The following is a 19,713-nucleotide window of genomic DNA, read 5'->3' as shown; positions in this document are numbered from 1 at the left end:
ACGTCACGACAACAGCAACCTAAAGGCCGATATCGGTGCCCTTGGTTGGTAAGTTCAGGTCCCACAACCTGAGTTGAACAATGATCGTGGTGATATCTAACGTGTGCTCTGTCTGAGAATGTTAGCTACCATTTATGCTCTTCACTGAACATTACCCAATTAAATGGCTGCAACTGAATGAACATTTAACAGTTTAAGAATATTTGGTTTTAATGTCAATTTTTTGGGCCCATATTTTTGGCTTTGGCAAAATTGGATTGCTCCTTTTGTTTGAAAAGCATGATTTAGGCTACATCGTTGTTAAATAGCTTGTCGTATTTGAATAAAAACATATCCAAACTTACGTTTCATTTTTATAAACAGGGCAACTATGGAAAGAGTGAGCGATTACTGATTTGTAAATACAGAGCAACTTTCTCCACATGGAACTGAATGCGTTTACTTTTGTGACATGGTGAGCTCTCCTACACAGGGAGGCAGAATCAGAGTAGAACAGCATCCTAAATCAATTGGGTCGATAAACTGGTATTTACGGTAGACTAACGTCATGACCTCTGCCACCCGGAAGTAAACAATGAAACATTAACGGCTAACGAGCTGAACACAAACAATATCGCCGAAGATTTTTACAGAAATATAGCTAGTGCTTTTTGGTAACATGATACTTTTACCCTACAAACCATTCATCCAATACACTTAATGTGTAAGCGTTGAGTGAAATAACGTTAAGCGATAATGTCGAATTCTGTACATTTTCACTCTCAGCTCGCCTCCATCATGGAGGTATTAGCTAACGCGGCAGTGGCAGAAATCTGCCAACTTGTAGACGATGGCTATGCCGTGTTACGCCTTGAAATATCGAGGACTCAGAGCGAAAACCAGGCTTTGAAGAGCAAACTACACCTGGTGGAGGTTCGTTCCAGGGAACGATCTGTCAAAAGAAGCATCGTACCCCCAATGTCGAGCTGTTCTGGTGTGCAAGGAACAGGTGAGTTTCTATAGTTTATCAATGCAATGATAGACAATGCTGTCTTGAGTTTTGGTGCAGGAAATATTATTTGTGCACTGCATGTTCTCAATGCCGTGCATGTCATGAATCTATTGTTTTTCCACGCCGATATAGATCAAGTCGAAGAGAAGCAGTCCACCAGTGTAAGGAGAAATGGAGGTTCAGTGGTGTTGGGGGACAGGAGCACTAGGACTGTCAGTGAGGAGGTTAATGGATTCAACATTACATATCTGATATAGTTGCAGACAAATATATTGGCACTTTTCTTAAATAGTTCCCCATTTCTTAAATAAGTACTTTGATCACCACATTTTCAACATTGCTTATTTTTGTATATTTAAGTTAATTTAAAAAATAAAGACAATGGCATGGAGAAAGTTATTGGCACCCCGGAGCTAGTACTTGGTTGCACAGCCTTTGGCCAAGATAACTAGACGAGTGCTTCTTGTAGCCATCAATGAGCTTTCTGCACCTTTCTACTGACAATTTGGCACACCTTTCAGCTGTAAACTGCTATAATTGTTTAATATTGGAGGGATGCCCTCCATCAACTGCTGTTTTTAGATCTCGCCATAGGTTTTTGAGGTGATTCAGATCTGGACTCTGCTGGCCACTCCAGAACATTCCAGCCTCTCTTCTTAACCATTCCTGGTTGCTTTTGTGTGTTTGGGGTTGTTGTCCTGCTGGAAGACCCATAACCTTCAACAGAGACCCAGTTTTTGGACACTGGGTTTAACATTGGACTACAAAACACCTGAATCTGCTGATGTCATGATGGCTTGCGCACTACCAGAGGTAGGTAGGGTGTTCTTTTCATTGAATGCTTAATTTGGTCGTCAGTAAACACAGCGCTGATCTGTATTGCCAAAGAGTTCCATTTTCTTTTTTTTATTGGTCCACAGAACATTTGGGTGGATTTTTGGTAAGTTAAATCAGGCATTTTGTGTCTCCTTCAGCAGTGTGATTTTCCTATGTTTACCAACAACCAAACCAAGCATTCAAAGAAAATAACACACTCCCCACAATCAATTATGGGGAGGATTGACAACACTGTGGGGTTAATTTGCTTCTGGCACTGGGGTCCTTGAATGTTTGCAAGACATTATCAAGGTGTTTTGGAATGCAATGATCAACCAGTGTCTCTGTTGAAGGTCATTGGTCTTCCAGTAGGACAACAACCCCAAACACACAAAGCACCCTGGAATGCTTCAAGAAGAAGCGCTGGACTGTTCTGGAGTGGCCAATGAAACTTAAGTTTACAAAAATGACATTGATTCTGCAATGTTGAAAATCCAATAAGGTGTGGTAAAGTTAGACAAAAAAAAGTGTAATTTCAATTTATTTTAGAATAAATGGGGAATTATTTAAGAGCGCACTCCAACTGTACTTATAGACTGTGTGGTTATTCCTGGAGTGAACTTGAGGATACAGCAGGACAGTTAGAGTTCAGTCCAATTCCTCCTTTTGTTTTGCAGAACCTTGACACGACTGAGCATCCTGAGGTAGTGGTTGTAAAAGAGGAGAAATTGGAAGAGGAGCTGAGAGACTGTGGCTCAAAGCACAACCAGCAACCCAGGAGACTGAGTAGGTATCACACTTACCAATAGGATGGGGCCATAATGGTCTAGTTACAAAAAGTTCACAATCGCATCATGAAATTCATGTTTTTATCTTCTCTCTCTCTCTCTCTCATTGTCCTCAGTTAGTGTGTCTCAGTCTCTTGTTGCTGTGAACGATCAAATTCTGAATGCAGAAACTTCACCTGTGGAGGTAGCTGAGGAGAAGCGGGACGGTGACAACCAGAGGCTCCAACAGACCGTAAACGGACACAGCACGGCAAGCCAGCGCCCACACAGCTTGGACTGTGTGACATATCAGAGAGAGAGTCATACAGCAGCTGGCCTCTCTCGCATAGAGGATGGCAGAGACATGCTTAATCCGTCTTGTTCTTATTTGGTGGAAACTGACTCTACTAAGCCACTTGATGCCCAGCCGCCCTTGACTCAGAGTGGGGTCACGACCTTGTGTGACAGTATGGCTTCCTCTGCCTCACTGGGCTGGAAGCAGGAGGCCGGAGGAGTTGACACTCTTAAAATGGAGGCAGGAATGCCCTCCTGGACCGAAGGGAGGGATATTGGAATGGGCCTGGCTGCTCAGTGTGGAGTTGACATCCCTGGGAAAAACAGGGAGGGTGTTCAGCTGGGGAACGGCACAAACGTCTGTCCTCAGAGCAACGTTAACTTAAGGGAGAGCGAGTCATCGGAAGGGCGCAAGTCCAGCGAACCGGATGCAAAAGGATTCGATACCTCCTTAGACTATTTTTTCTCTCCGTCCGAAATGGCCGGGATACAGACTCACCACCGAGGTGACGGCGCTGGAGGCGAGGAGCAGACCTCTTGTTCGTATCCCGGCGACGATGGTTTCGTCAGCCCTTCAAACTCGACACAAGGGGGCCTCCTCTTCTCAAACAGACTGGTCAACTGCCAGGAATGTGGACGGCTGTTCTCCAACTCGCTAGACCTCGCACTGCACCAAAGAATTCACATGGGGGAGAAACTCTTCAGCTGCGCCCAGTGTGACAAGCAGTTCCTCCACCTGCACCAGCTCAAGACCCACCAGAGAATACACACCAGGGAGAAACCCTTTAGCTGCTCCCAATGCGGGAAGCGCTTCTCCCAGTCCAGCCACATCAAGAGACACATGAGTGTTCACACAGGAGAAAAGCGGTTTGGCTGCAGCGTATGCGGGAAGAGGTTTTCACAATCCTGTAGCCTCAAAGTGCACCAGAGCGTCCACACCGGAGAGAGACCGTTCAGCTGCACTCAGTGCGGGAAGAGTTTCTCTGTGCTCGGGAACCTAATGAGACACCAGAGTGTTCACAGTAGAAAGCAGGATTAAGTCTTGAATAATTAATGGACACTGCATTCTGTTTATATCGTGTTGGTAAAATATTATGGAGATGAGTTTTGTACATTGTGCACGGTAAACATTTTTGTTTTGTGATAATAGCCTGATGTGAACTGTCTCTTGGTGTGATGTGAACATATTAAAACATTCCCCCTGAAAATGAATGTGGAGTTATCATGCTTGTTCAGTGCATTGAATGAAAAACTGTTCCAAGTCACTAAATGATGAGCCTATTGCTATTAAACCTACTACTTCATCAAAGGCTGCTCTGCAAACGTGGGTTGTCAAGATTTATTCCCGTTTTTTCGTTTTTTTTTGTTGGTATGTTTAACAATTACAAATTGTATGAAAAATATTGGTTTTGTCTGTGTAATCTCTCTTGCAGTGTAGTGTTTTGTTTAGAATAGTTCTGTTTTAGTCCTGTCTCCACTTTCAAGCTCGGAAGGTGGCGGTAATGTGCTATTCCACAGTCAAACAAGAAGAGCTGTACGTCATTATCAGGCGACACGATAGCATCCTTCTAGACCCGAAGCAGTATCGTTATTCAACAATAACAAGCTAGGGCTTTACATAAGTATTCAAACGAGTACAATCATCGGACATTTTTAAGCAACGATAGGAAATTTGGCTTAAGTATTTCGGTTGTAGATTAAACGGTGCATGAAGAGCAGAAATGGCAACAATGGCGGACTGTGTTGGTTATCAATTGCAAATAGCTTCGATAATGGAGGTGCTAGCCAATTCGGCGGTGGTCGAGATCTGCAAAATTGTTGATGATGGTTATTCCTCTCTGCGTTCCCAAATGGAGCAGGAAAGAGTGCAAATTGAGAGGGAGAGAGAGCAAACCGAGAAAGAGAAATATGTGCTCCGACGAAAATTACGCGAAATGGACGTGAAGATGCGGAGCTATGAGCGAAGACTCAGAAGACGCGACCTACGGAATGAAATGCATGCGGTTAATTTTAGACCACATGAAGGTACCGACAGATTATATATATATATGCAAAAACGGGTTATAAACATGGCTGGGTTTCTAAATGCAATCCGTTACCTGTCAATTTGTAATCAGCAACGTAATGTTTGGCTTGCCCAAACTCCCTAACGTAATCTGATTACTTTCCATTTAAGAGACATAAGAAGAAGGTAACAATGAATATTACCAATTGAACAACAGCTATTGCGGGATAAATCAATGTTAGCGTTTACATAGCTGGCCATAAATCGAAGTAGGCTTCTTCGAACCCATTACTTTCTACTACAGATAATAAATAATACAATCTTTACTTTAAAAAACAAAGTCTGTCCGATTTCCAGTCATTCCAATGAATTGAATACCCCATGATCTTCAAGAATACGACTTGAAATATATATTAGCCAAATTATTTTACCGGAGCATAACCCCAAAACGAAGGATTAATTAACCTACTCTGTTGTTTATCTTGTCATGGAGGACTGATTGGCCTCATTGCTTCGAGTTGAAAAATAAATGCTGCTCTCATGGAATGGCATGCGTTGAGTACTACCGAAAAGTGCCATTTGCTTAAGAAAAATGTATGACATATGCTGCATTTGCTATAGGCCTAAAGTTTATGTTTAATGTTGCTGACGCTTTGATATTTCCATAATTTGCAACTGTTTACATCTATCAAAAGTGCGCGAGTTTGAGCATGTGTCTGTTAGGTCTATGGACCCTCATACAAAACAAGATTTCAGTTTTGGAAACTGCAGTAAAAGTGCAGTCGACTGCGGTATTTTGGACGCAGTAATTGCAGTTGAACTGCAGGTATACAGCACTGTAACTGCAGTTATACTGCAAAATTACGGCAGTAAAAAATATTGTCATTTTGAACGCAGTATTTGCGACATACTGCAGTTATACTTCCCTCTGACTGCAATCTTTTTTTGTGAGGGCAATTTTTGGGAATCAGCACAAATTAGATTGAGCAATAAAATCACCACTCGTGGACTTCTTAAATTAAACTTATGTTTGACAGTATGGAGCACAATACCACTGAGGAGTGTAGAAGGGAGGAACTCCCTCAAAATGTTATTCCATAGGGTGGGATCAACATTATGCAGCTGTTGCAAGAGTGCATATTTCACTGGCTGTTCAATTAAACCATTATTGGGATAAAGTACACATACATTGCCTTCAGAAAGTATTTGTACCCCTCGACTTTGTTGTGTTACAGCCTGAATTCGGAATGGATTAAATATGTTTTTTTTCTCACCCATCTACACACATCACCCCATAATGACAAAGTGAAAACATGTTTTTAGAAATGTTTGCACATTTATTGAAAATTAAATACAAAGATCTAATTTACATAAGTATTCACACCGCTGAGTCAATACTTTGTAGAAGCAACTTTGGCAGCTTTTACAGCGGTGAGTCTTTCTGGGTTAGTCTCTAAGAGCTTTCCACACCTGGATTGTGCAACATTTGCCACTTATTATTTAAAAAATTCTTCAAGCTCTGTCAAATCAGTTGTTGATCATTGCTAGACAACCATTTTCAGGTCTTGCCATAGATTTTCAACTAGGTTTAAGTCAAACTGTAACTCGGCCACTCAGGAACATTCACTGTTGTCTTGGTAAGCAACTCCAGTGTAGATTTGGCCATGTGTTTTAGGTTATTGTCCTGCTGAAAGGTGGATTCATCTCCCAGTGTCTGGTGGAAAGCAGACTGAACCAGGTTTTCTGCTAGGATTTTGCCAGTACTTAGCTCCATTCCGATACTTTTTTATCCTTAAAAACTCCCCAATCCTTAATGCTTACAAGCATACCCATAACATGATTCAGTCATCACTATGCTAGAAATATGAAGTTGTGTACTTAGTAATATGTTGTTTGGATTTGCCCAAAAAGTGAATTGCTTTGCCACATTTTTTACAGTATTACTTTAGTGCCTTGTTGCAAACAGGATGCATGTTTTGGAATATTTTGTATTCCATCCACGCTTCCTTCTTTTCACTATCAATTAGGCTAAATCAAATGTATTTATATAGCCCTTCTTACATCAGCTGATATATCAAAGTGCTGTACAGAAACCCAGCCTAAAACCCCAAACAGCAAGCAATGCAGGTGTAGAAGCACGGTGGCTAGGAAAAACTCCCTAGAAAGGCCAAACCTAGGAAGAAACCTAGAGAGGAACCTGGCTACGAGGGGTGGCCAGTCCTCTTCTGGCTGTGCCGGGTGGAGATCATAACAGAACATGGCCAAGATGTTCAAATGTTCATAAATGACCAGCATGGTCAACTAATAGGCTAGTAGTTGTTGATCCATCCTCAGTTTTCTCCTATCACAGCCATTAAACTTGAACTGTTTTTTAAAGTCACCATTGGCCTCATGGTGAAATCCCTGAGCAGCTTCCTTCCTCTCCGGCAGGAGTTTGGAAGGACACCTGTATCTTTGTAGTGACTGGCTTTATTCACACACCATCCCAAGTGTAAATAATAACGTCACCATGCTCAAAGGGATATATTCAATGTATTTTCATGTTTTATTCATTTGTAAACATTTCTAAAAACATATTTCCACTTTGACATTATGGGATATTATGTGTAGGCCAGTGACCAAACTCTCTATTTAATACATTTTAAATTCAGGCTGTAGCACAACAAAATGTGGAAAAAGGTCAAGGGGTGTGAATACTTTCTGAATGCATTGTATACACAACCATCAACCACAATCCAGCAAAGGTGCAAATGGCTAAATGAGAGAACAGCAGTGTGATTCACATCAATGCGCTATGTAAATATCAATACTAGGTGATATGCGTATCGTCCGTAGGCTACAACGCTGCTGTCGTCCTTACCTCCAAGCATTTATTCAAATTGGATAATCTTTGGATGCTGACAGCAGCCGCACCATTGGAAGACATAGCTTGGACTAGCCTACAAAAGCCTATTCCTGCTCTTTTCCCGTGATCCATCAAATGCATTTTGTGTGTCATCATAGATGTCTCTGACTTCTGGTCAGACTCGCTCAGGCGAAAGAAACTTAACTTGCGCCTTTTTTCAATGCTGATTTGAATATCATCGAGAGAACAGAAAAATTCTCGCCAACATCGTTTCTGAATTTAAAAGTAATCCTAGTTTTTCAAAAGTATCTGCAATCTAATTACAATATTTTTCCTGGTAACGGATTAGTTTGTTTCTTTGTAATCAGTTACATGTAATCCGTTACTCCCCAACCCTGGTTATACATGTTTTCCTGTCAGCCAGGACCTGTTTCACTAAGCATATCAGAATAGGAGTGCTGATTTTAGGATCAATTTAGCCTTTTAACCTGAGTCATAATGAATAAGAGCATGGCACCTGATGGGCAGGGCACCTGATGCTAGATCAGCACTCGTACTCTGAGACACTTTGTGGATATGTGCCCAGATCTTCATACAATGAACCTAATAATGACAATGCTTCGTAGTTTCAGTGTCTGCAATTGCCATGCCAGTGAGTAATGACCAGTCCCGAGGCCCCCTGGCTACAATCGAGGACCATTCACAATACCACCACATGCCTCAGGTGTGTTTTTGCTGTCAAAATGAACGTAAATGACATGGAATAGGCTGAAACGTAATCTGTATTTTTCAAATGTATTTACAGGAAGACAGAACTGCATTGTCCCTAATCAAGCAGGAAAGAGTGGACAGCTGCGGCGTGCACCTGAAGGTAGAACAAAACATCAGCTCAGAGAGTAGACCCACTGGTAAGTTTCAGTGCAGATATTGATTACATAGAACACATTTATTTACAATCCACTCACTGTTGAAATACCCAACGCACAGGCTACTACTGGCCTTAGCTGAAGACATCAACTCTTAGCCCTTAGCTGAAGACATCAACTCTTAGCCCTTAGCTGAAGACATCAACTCTTAGCCCTTAGCTGAAGACATCAACTCTTAGGACTTAGTTGAAATGTGAAAGATGTGCTGTGTTTAAAGGCAACCTGTTGTATATGATTAGGAATGTCTGATCATTGTGTTGATGACTCCTTTTTCATCCTTGATGGTAGTTCCGGAACCCAACGACGATGACAGCGAGAGACATAACATGGCTGACACTCACAGCTCGCCCACTGCAGCCACAGAGGACCCCACTGAGCCCACTAGGACCAGTGGGTCCGACGCTAACCTCAAGTCAGAGATGGGGACAGAGGGTGTGAACCAGAGACCCCAGCAGCCAACAGGACCAGATCTCAGCACAGAGATACTGAATAGCCCCGGTTTGGATCTGGCTCTGATGCAGGAGAGGGTTCTGGGGCATCTGGGGCTTTCCTTGGCCCAGGCAGCAGCCGCAAACGCAGAGGCCGCCGGGCATCCATCTTGCTCCTACCAAACCCAGGCTGACGTAGAGAGCCAGTCCCGACAGTTCCCCGGCAGCGATATGGGCGTCTTCGCCCCCTTTGACATGACAGCTCCTCCTCCTCCTGCACCGCCAGCGAATCAGAGGCAGCCACATGGAGCCACGACGGCGAACGAGCCAATGGGCTGTAACTTCTGCGGCCGCATCTTCCACAGCCAGGCGTCCCTGGAGGTGCACCAGCGGGTCCACACGGGACAGCGGCCGTTCAGCTGCCCACACTGCGGCAAGTCTTTCGCGCAGCCCAACAACCTCCGGGTGCACCTGCTAATCCACAGTGGCGAAAGGCGGTACCGGTGCTCGATCTGTGGGAAGAGTTTCATTTCGTCAAGTCACCTTAAGAGACACAGGACCGTTCACACCCAGGAGAAACCCTACATCTGCTCACGGTGCGGCCAGTCCTTCACTCAACTCTGCAGTGTCCGGAGACACAGACAGCAGTCGCGGTGTGGAGAGCCGCCACATGCTCAAAACGAACTCTCTGCTTGACTGTAGGAAAGGTGTTGTACAGTACGTGTGTGTGTTAGCTGTATCTGAAGTGATTTACACTAGCTATAGGTTTCCTGATCAAAACGTTTCGCCTTTTACTCTCTTGGATGATAGGTCCACAGATATAAGTTGAGAAATGTATGTTGTTAACTCTAAATTAATATTTACCTAAAGATGACACTGTCATTAGTTTCATGTGACTGTTTAGTACAATACATCCCATCTTACCTTGGTCATAAGGCAAGATGGGGTTGTCCCTGGGAAAGGCTTGTTTTTAGAGTAGTACTTTAATGATCCCAACTTGGGAAATGGTTTTATCACTCCGCAACATCATCTAATAATTGTACCACTAGAAGAAGTCCAGGAGGAGGAAGCAGGACATTACGGAAACCAGTGGATTGGACTGAGCCCTCGTCTGGCATGGCTGACTTCACTGTGTGACTGAATCACAGGGATGAACGATGCAACTAATAAAAGGTTTTCCTGTATGTTTTGAAGGGGTTTGATGACAGGGTCATTTGAGAGGGAACAAGGAAACGCTGAAAGTTACGACTTGCTAATTGGCTCTAGTTATCATAGCTGTTTATACACTTGCTGCGCTGAACCAGTTAGCAAGTCGGAAATTTTTAAGTTCCGACTAGCACATGAACGTGGCAATACTGAGGTATAACACAGGTGAGAAGCAGTTTACACAGGCAGCCCAATTCTGATATTTTTCTCCAAATTGGTCTTTTGACCAATCACATGAGATCTTTTCACATCCAATCTTTTTCAGAGCCGATCTGATTTGTTAAAAGACCAATTAGTTGGGGAAAAAAGATCTGAATTGGGCTGCCTGTGTAAACACAGCCGTTGAAATGCACAGTGTGCGGACAGTTTACACAATCGGGTATCGCAAGAGAAGGGTTAATACATGACAGAGGAAGTACAGGTTTATGCTGTCAAATCAAATAAATGTCAATTAAATTCATGGGAAATGGCCCCCTGGATTGTTTTTTTCTGCAGTATTTTTATTAATTGCTTACGCCAATCACTTATATCTGCTTCCTTGTAAGTATTCACAGCTCTCCAATTGGTTGGATTGGTTATACATATTCAATCAATTGTCTATATATACACACACACTGTATGTGCTAACCTCAAGGAAACAAGAAAGGATGCATTACTTAACCAAATCCCTATCGTGGAAATTCAGTATTACAGAGTGATGGAAATTTAAAAGCAATGTTCCCGCGTTAATGGAGACTGCATTCACTGTAAACGTTGCAGATGTCGGCACAGTATGAAATCACATTTCTAACGCGCTATCTGTAACGCTTCAGCAATACAGATTGAATAGAGCCCCTAGACCACGGTTCTCCAACAGGCCCACTACCCTTAAAGTTTGGGGTCACTTAGAAATGTCCTTGTTTTTGAAAGAAAAGCAAATGTGTCCATTAAAATGACATCAAATTGATCAGAAATACAGTGTAGACATTGTTAATGTTGTAAGTGACTATTGTAGCTGGAAATGCCATATTTTTTATTTTATGGAATATCTACAGAGGCCCATTATCAGCAACCATCACTCCTGTGTTCCAATGGCACGTTGTGTTAGCTAATCCAAGTCTTCTAGGCAGAGTTGCAAAGAAAAAGCCATATCTCAGACTGGCCAATAAAAATAAAAGATTAAGAAGGGCAAAATAACACAGACACTGGACAGAGGAACTCTGCCTAGAAGGCCAGCATCCCGGAGTCGCCTCTTCACGTTGAGACTGGTGTTTTGCTGGTACTATTTAATGAAGCTGCCAGTTGAGGACTTGTGAGGTGTCTGTTTCTCAAACTAGACACTAATGTACTTGTCCTCTTGCTCACTTGTGGGGCTTCCCACTCCTCTTTCTATTCTGGTTAGAGCCAGTTTGCGCTGTTCTGTGAAGGGAGTAGTACACAGCGTTGTACGAGATCTTCAGTTTCTTGGCAATTTCTCACATGGAATAGCCTTAATTTCTCAGAACAGGAATAGACTGACGAGTTTCAGAAGAAAGGTCTTTGTTTCTGGCCATTTTGAGCCTTTAATCGAACCCACAAATGCTGATGCTCCAGATACTCAACTAGTCTAAAGAAGGCCAGTTGTATTGCTACTTTAATAAGCACAACAGTTTTCAGCTGTGCTAACATAATTGCAAAAGGGTTTTCTAAAGATCAATTAGCCTTTTAAAATTATAAACTTGGATTAGCTAACACAATGTCCCATTTGAACACAGGAGTGATGGTTGCTGATAATGGGCCTCTGTACGTCTATGTAGATATTCCATAACAAATCTGCCGTTTCCAGCTACAATAGTCATTTACAACATTAACAATGTCCACACTGTATTTCTGATCAATTTGATGTTATTTAAATGGATTTTTTAATTTACTTTCAAAAACAAGTACATTTCTAAGTGACCGTAAACGTTTGAACGGTAGCGTATATCGCGAGCTACCAGTAACTCGCAGCCCACCTATGAGTAGCTCGACAAGCAATTAATGTGTTCCATTGCAAAGCTACTATCCAATCAAAGCCACATTGACATTATCCCACCCCTGGTTAGACACTTTTGGCTTAAAAAGACAAACGTAACACAATATCTGCCAATTGATTTCCAGCAATATTTTTTCCCCCCAGAACTCACAATTGGTCTTCTGATGTGATTTGAGGATTGTTCGTTGTTTCTCTATGAATAATTGTAATATTGAGTAAGAAAAAAATATATATTTTATATATTGACAGAAAACGGATATTGTACACCAATGACCCGGGGAAGAGTTGCAGGGTACAGGAGAATAAAATAATGTGCTATAAAATGCGTAACTCGAGAATTATTTTATTTTTTTAAGTATCTATCATGCTAGAAACGTTTAAGAGGCCCCTACCCAAGACATCACTGCGGATTATACCATGTGTTTACGGTAAATTAATACGTATGTTAATACGTCATCATTAAGCGACACCGACCATGGCTATTATTGAAATTTATGAAAACAATAATTCGCCTTTTAGTTTGAATTTAATGTTAGGGTAAAGGTTAGTGTTAGGTTTAAAATCGAATTTTATGAAGATACATTGTAGAAATAGGCGGGGTTTAGCCATCCAAGTGGGGTGCTTCATTTTGGTAATAGTGAAGGAGTAACGTTAGTTAACTACCTACTACTATGAGACCGCGCTTCCTGCCTGCCAACGGACTTTCTCTCCCCGATTGACCACCTCCCTCAGATGACCACTTAAACCATGAACTTTCTAATGACTTGTTGTTTTTATAAAATTACAGTATTTGTCTTTTTTTGTGCGCTTTGAGATTATTTCAAAAAGCGCTATATAAATATAATAAATTATTTATTATGACTTTGTGGCTGTGGTAACTAACTTTAGTGACGACCCATGTAAACCAGCCTTTCTTAAAGTATGGGTCGCGGACCTGTCCGCGACGTGTCAGAGTAAATGTATAATTCTTAAATGAATTACTGGAATTAATTTGGCCAAGTGCTCTCTGCTTAGCAACGCTCTCTGCTTAGCAACGGTCTCTGCTCAGTTTAGCAGCTGCGCGTGTGGGAGATGGAGATGCCCGTGTGTTTCGCGGTTAACCTGATCTTTTTTCTTGAAGATCCCTCCGCGACCCACAAGCTGCAGCGCTTCGTTCAGCAGCAGATGATGCGCTGTCAGCCACTGACTTGTCATTCACACTCGCCATCAAATTGACCCATGCTAGCAACAAGTTCTGACTGAGCTCAGTCGTCATGAGAAGCCAATACACTGACGAGTTTCTCTCTCTTTCATACAAACTTCGAGAAGTAAAAAGGAGCTCCCTCAATGTGTTTTATGCGGGGAAGTGCTTAGTAATGAGTCATTAAAAACGAACAAATTCATATAACGACACGTCCTGACGGTAAACCCAGGGAATTATTTCAGAACAGGGCAGAATGCATCAGGAAACAGTGCTTCGACGGTGGAAAAGTCCGCTAGCAAGGCATTGTTGTCATTTTATAACAGGTGATGATAAGCAGAAATAAGGGAATACTATCTCATAGTAGTATATGTGAGTTTCTCTTTCAAACAATCCCCTGGCCTTGTACACAGCTAATAGCTAACGTTAGCGAAAGCAAGCTAGCTACTGATAGTGCAACCATAACAGTCCAGATGAAGATGAAAAATCATCAGGCCTACTGTACATCTTTCTGTAGAAATTATTGTTGAAAACAAGTCTAGGTTGGAACCGTTGCTGTTAAAATACAAGTCATCATTTTTATTCTGAACTGAAAGAAACTGATTGAAGCAAGATACTTTTTGAGGCAAACACACAGTTCTGGGTTTCTCATCTACAGCAGGAAGCGGTCTCCTGCCTAACTGAGAAAGCAGTAGATGTTCTGGTCCAGTTTGGCACCACATACCTATGTCAGTCAGGGTTCTCAACTCTGGATTACTTAAAAACATTTTTTTTTTAAACAATTACTTAAAACAAAAACAAGTACTTAAAAAACAAATGCAATGCTGAGCATGACCTCAGTGTTGCTCTGTCAAAAACTGATCCCAGAATAGACATGCTTGTTGAAAACTTCAACCAGCCACTCACCTCTCATTAGGACTCTGTGTGTTTTCTGCTCTACATCCGTGTGATTGTTTTTTGAAATATTTTTTATTTAAATTGAACCTTTACTTAAATAGGTAAGTCAGTTAAGAATACATTCTTATTTACAATGACGACCTACCCCGGCCAAACCTGGACGATGCTGGGATAGTTGTGCGCCGCCCTATGGGACTCACAATCACGGCCGGATGTTATACAGCCTGGATCAATCAGTTTATTCCAGTTCAGAATAAAAATGTATATTCTATTAACAGCAACAGCTCCAACCTAGACTGTATTTCGACAATCATTTCTACAGTAAGATGTACAGTAGGCCTGAACATTTTATCTGTACTGTTACTTAGGGTTGCACTATCAAAAGTCCTGCGTGTCTGTGCTGTTATACATCTGTGTGATGTGATCAATCAGTTTGTTCCAGTTCAGAATGAAAATTATTTATTGAATTTTAACAGCAACAGTGCCAACCTAGACAGAAATGTAAGAGTTAATGGGTGAAAATAAACATGAATAGCTATTTATATGGCAATTTAATTTCAAGACACATTTTTGGTTGAATGCATTCAGTTGTGTAACTGGCTAGGTCTCGCCATTCCAAAAGGTTGCATGTTCGAATCTCGTCACAGGCAACTTTGCAACTACTTATTAATGGAAAAATGTATTTATGTCATTGTAGTTAATTACCACGTTTTTGCGCTAAACTAGGGTAGTGAAAACTACAACTCCCTTCAGCCCAGCATCCCACATAGTTCCTGACTTGATTTCTCTCTAGAGTGTAATTCAAGTAATTTAACCGACGTTGGTCAATTAGTTGTTTAATAACCGAATCCCCCGAAATGTTGTTAATCGCTCAACACTAGCAATTCATAACATATCATACGAATTGTAATTCGTAACATACCATAATAAAGGGATTACGGACATCCAAAAATACATACCATAACATATCATACTAAAGGTAGTGTCTTGGTTTTACGTACAGAATAATACCAAATGCTCTGAGACCACGTTGCAACGCCAGCTATTCTTTGGGTGCTGAAATCCGTAGTTTTTGATTTAAAAAATGATTTTATTTGATGTCAGAGCTCCAGTCCGCCCACAATAGTCGCTGCTCAACTCCATCGTACATCTTGGAGTTGAGTTTAGTCGTCTACTGTGTGTGTACCCTATCTGGCTAGCTACCAATGAACTTGCCAGACCCATTGAATGCACCCACCAAAGTCTAAATTAGTCCTTGATAGAAAGAATGAAAAAATGAAAGAATGAAAATCAGGGCCTGAGTCCTTGCCTTCCATTCATGGGTTCAAATCCCATTTCTTGTGCTTTAGTGGACATTTCCACAAATGTCAATGTCAAAATGACAAAGAAAACTATTGAATGTGAAAGAGATGGTTGCTCTAGGGTCGAGTTCATGCTTTTCATCCATGAGTTATGGGTTCGAAAACCCACGTCTTTCTCTTCTGCTTTAGTCACTGAATGTCGGTCTAAACCACAAAGAGAAGTGTAGGAGTGAAGGAGTCTGTGGCTGGATCTCACCCAATAAGCACAGGGCTGTAGGTTTGAACCCTGTGCTCTGGAAGAGGGTTACCTCACCACTGAGGACTCCACTGGGTGGGACTGAAACACATAGAAGGGCACAATAAGTAGGTTTGGTTAAATCCTGTGGTTTCAGAACAGTAACCAGCAGTGGCTACGGAGGGAAACCTCTGGGAAAAGTAGACAACCCAATGCTTACAAGGCGAAAGCTTTATGACTGAGCCAACACCTCCTTCATGTTTCTCAAGCGTCGCTTCACTTCTCTTCCTATGATAGAGTTAAGGAAACATTGAAGAGTACACTAATAAGCCCATGTTGGAGCTGAAGATAGCAGTCTGTTAGCTCTGTGACACCCACATTGGGTTTCCCTGTGAGCTCTACTAGTCAGGGCCATGCTGGTCAATAATGCCGTCATCAACAGGCTTTCTGTATGTCACCCAGCATCAATTGGAGGTAGCTGTAGTTGGATACATGGCATCTCTGTGCCAGCCAGCTCTCCCTCAGACACTTGCCTGGAGGCCTGGTCACATCAGACAAATACCTCTGGGCAGAATCACATCAGAATGCAAACACACCTCACCTCTGGAGCGATCAGACCATTCAGGCCACACCTCTGAACTCACCTTACTTCAGCTCACCTTAGCTATCATGTGAACCAGGGGTATTCAAATCTTACCCTATAAGGTCGAGAGCCTGCTGGTTTTCTGTTCTACCTGATAATTAATTGCGCCCACCTGGTGTCCCAGGTCTAAGTGGAACTGGCTTCGACGTCCTGGGTCTATATCCACAAAGTGTCTCAGAGTGCTGATCTAGGATCAGTTTAGCCTTTTAGTTCATAATGAATAAGACTGAATGGACAGATACATTTATTAAAAACACATTCCACCAAATATTAATATATATATTTTTTGATATGAGGAAGAAAAGCCTTATGCATGTATTTTATTTAACTAGGCAAGTCAGTTATGAACAAATTCTTATTTACAATGACAGCCTAGGAACAGTAGGTTAACTGCCTTGTTTAGGGGCAGAACAATAGATTTTTACCTTGTTATCTCGGGGATTCGCTCTCGCAACCTTTCGGTTACTGGCCCAACGCTCTAACCACTGCTGCCCTGTACAGTGAGTTCCAAAATTATTGACACACTTGATAAAGATTACTGTATAATATAAATATGTAAAATACTGAGCTATATTGTATACAAAAAAAGTGGGGAAATTATATTATTTTATAATACAATTGCTAAGGGAAAGATTTAGTCTAACAAGTAATATTTTCCTTTCTCAAAAAGGTAGGGGTCCAAATTATTGACACCCTGGTTTTCCATACCTCACCTTGCGAGGATAACGGCACTGAGCCTTTTTCTAAAGTGTTTTATGAGTTGGAGAACACATTGGGCTCTTAGACCATACCTCCACACAGAATCCTTCCAGATCCTTGATATCCTTCGCCTGCACTTATGAACAGCCCTCTTCAATTCAAACCACAGGTTTTCAATGGGTTTCAAGTCCAGAGACTGAGATGGCCATTGCAAAATGATGATTTTGTGGTCAATTAACATGGCTTTTTAAGAGTGCTTGGGGTTATTGTCTTGCTGGAAGATGCACTTGCTGTCAAGTTTCAGGCTCCTATATCTAACATTTCCAGGAGCTAGTTAAAGTTCATGATGCCGTTGACCTTAACAAGGGCCCCAACGACCAGTGATCGTGCATACACAATCCCTCTCATAACATTTCTATAGAGTTACTTATAGCTCTCTGTGGTTCATTACAGCTGGAATGTCCTCTGTTCTGAGACCAGTGTTCTGAGACCAGGAATCTGATACCAGTGTTCTGAGACCATGCCAAATATTGTCCACGTATGTTTTGGGTGGTTTTCCCAGAGGTCTTCGTCCATGAGAGGGAACCCACAGTATGAGACTGCTGGCAGCCAGCTCAGGACCAGAAAATATCCGCCTCCTGGCCCTGATCTTCTCACTGATCTTGGGTAGACCTCCCTACAGCTGTTGATTGGTCAGGTATTGAAACCAGGGGACCGTTTTCACCTCTCAGCATCCTGGTGTAGCGACCATTTAGATACTGGTCAAGGGCAAAGATACACACAACAATTGTTAAAAAAAGTGCTCTACTTATTCTGCCAACAAACAAAACTGTTTCAGTTAAATGTTGGGCTTCCCTTAAAAGCCACAACACTATAGATGGATGGGCTTCCAGTTGGTTCAACAATATAATCATTACTGTATTGGTCCTTTATCAAAGAGACATTCAGGAGGATTCAAATTAAGTAAAAATAACACTGACATAAACTATAGGAAAGCACCCTTCATAGATACAACCACAGTAGGTCCTGCTGTGTACAAACAACCCCTTCCCTGCATACAACTCAGACCTGGGCCAAACCACAGGAGAGCACCTGTACTTGGTAATATTCTAGACGGGTTCCTAGTGTACAAACTAGTTTAAACGTTAAAACTTTACATACAATTTGGATCGTTAACTTTAAGAAAAAAATCCCTAACTGAAAAACAATGGTCTTTTTTTTTTTACAACATTTTAATCACAGTGTAGTTATCACAAAACAACCACTAACATGTCCTGATCATCATTATAAAGAGACACATTTAAATTAAACAAACCTAAGGCAACAATGCTGTAACGTCAGTAGCATCATTCACCGACAACACATTCAATTGTTTGGGAAGATAGATCACTGTAGTCTGAAATGACACCTGTAAATGTGAGGTGCCAACCAATTGTTTTGTCACTGTTTAGGGCAGAAAGTCAGGAAAGTGTAGACTTTTTAATCTGTATGACATCGCAGGGTTGTTGTAACATCACTCAATTAGCAGAGGATAGCCACAAACACTTCCACCAGCTGTGTTTGCAATTGTGTGATTACTCCAGGCTGAGTGGTGACTGCCCTCTAGTGGAGGAACGGCATACCACTCTTTGGCTGCGGTTAAACCCTGTACTGATTCCCCCCACGAATTGGTCTTTTGACTAATCACATCATTAATTGGGAAAAAGATCAGAATTGGACTGCCTCTGTAAACTCAGCCTTCCATTTGATATGAATAGTCACGTTTACTAAAGTTTGTACCATTTTCTTCAATAGGGAATATATCCTCAAAAACCAAGCTAAAACATAAAACGGTCATCGTTAAACTTTACTTAAATAGATTTTGTTTTTACTTACTATCACTTTTGTTTGACCTTTTCATCCAATCTTCCATGTTGAATTCCCTCTGAAAAATCTTCTGGTGCTAACTTAGTAAATCTGCTTCTACGTTTACACAGGCAGCCCAATTCAGATCTTTTGCCAATTATTTGCATATATGATAACTAACTGATAATTTTCCTAATGTGTAAACAGCACATAACCACATGGAATATGATCTTTTAACTTTCGATTTATACCACATCCATATGTGGATCTCAAACCTGATACAAACCAGATCCTCCACAAGTGACCTGCCTGACGATCAGATCTGATGATTTTTAGTTTATTTTACAGGTCACCTGCCGTTACCATGACAGGAAATGAGCATACATGCAGTAAAGAGGTCCCTGGGACGCAAAACGTGGGGGAAAGCCAGGGAAGATCAACTGACCACTCTCGTTGAAGCCAAAGGAAAATCAAGAATGACCGCAATACTGCAGGCATTGCTAGCAGAAAACTGGATCCCCCATTATAGTGAATAGAAAAATTGCCATTTTATGGTCAAGCTTCATGTAAATAAAGCAATGTTTTGAAAACCAACATGGTACCAATAATTGCTTCTAATCAACCAGATGTATGTCCTTGAAC

The 19,713-nt window shown here is 41.6% G+C and overlaps 2 protein-coding genes across 3 annotated transcripts; both read left to right on the top strand.

The window, feature by feature from the left end:
- Positions 1 to 557: 557 nt before the first annotated feature.
- On the top strand, positions 558 to 4,080 carry LOC115202340 (zinc finger protein GLI4). Of its 2 annotated transcripts, none has more exons than XM_029766432.1 (4): positions 558 to 988; positions 1,124 to 1,152; positions 2,485 to 2,593; positions 2,712 to 4,080. In XM_029766432.1, the coding sequence occupies exons 1-4, from the start codon at positions 736 to 738 to the stop codon at positions 3,905 to 3,907; spliced, it is 1,587 nt and encodes a 528-aa protein (XP_029622292.1). In that variant the 5' UTR covers positions 558 to 735; the 3' UTR covers positions 3,908 to 4,080. The 2 variants fall into 2 exon arrangements, with proteins under 2 accessions (XP_029622292.1, XP_029622291.1); XM_029766431.1 differs by having other exon boundaries at positions 1,124 to 1,215.
- A 324-nt stretch (positions 4,081 to 4,404) lies between these two features.
- LOC115202341 (zinc finger protein 792-like) lies at positions 4,405 to 10,748 on the top strand. Its single transcript, XM_029766434.1, has 4 exons — positions 4,405 to 4,893; positions 8,345 to 8,442; positions 8,524 to 8,626; positions 8,933 to 10,748. Exons 1-4 carry the CDS (start codon positions 4,590 to 4,592, stop codon positions 9,766 to 9,768), a joined length of 1,341 nt encoding a protein of 446 aa, XP_029622294.1. The 5' UTR covers positions 4,405 to 4,589; the 3' UTR covers positions 9,769 to 10,748.
- Positions 10,749 to 19,713: the final 8,965 nt, after the last annotated feature.

This window comes from Salmo trutta, chromosome 11, assembly GCF_901001165.1.
Source record: "Salmo trutta chromosome 11, fSalTru1.1, whole genome shotgun sequence".
Lineage (NCBI taxonomy): Eukaryota > Metazoa > Chordata > Actinopteri > Salmoniformes > Salmonidae > Salmo > Salmo trutta.
This window is presented reverse-complemented; position numbering and strand designations above follow the sequence as displayed.

What these genes read in the sequence shown, in the direction of transcription:
- LOC115202340 (XM_029766431.1), top strand. Translation starts at nt 736, where the DNA reads ATGTCGAATTCTGTACATTTTCACTCTCAGCTCGCCTCCATCATGGAG. An exon ending in TTCTGGTGTGCAAGGAACAG is followed by an intron (nt 989 to 1,123) that starts GTGAGTTTCTAT and finishes ACGCCGATATAG; the next exon opens with ATCAAGTCGAAGAGAAGCAG. An exon ending in CCAGCAACCCAGGAGACTGA is followed by an intron (nt 2,594 to 2,711) that starts GTAGGTATCACA and finishes CATTGTCCTCAG; the next exon opens with TTAGTGTGTCTCAGTCTCTT.
- LOC115202341 (XM_029766434.1), top strand. Translation starts at nt 4,590, where the DNA reads ATGGCAACAATGGCGGACTGTGTTGGTTATCAATTGCAAATAGCTTCG. An exon ending in TAATTTTAGACCACATGAAG is followed by an intron (nt 4,894 to 8,344) that starts GTACCGACAGAT and finishes AATGCTTCGTAG; the next exon opens with TTTCAGTGTCTGCAATTGCC. An exon ending in AATACCACCACATGCCTCAG is followed by an intron (nt 8,443 to 8,523) that starts GTGTGTTTTTGC and finishes ATGTATTTACAG; the next exon opens with GAAGACAGAACTGCATTGTC.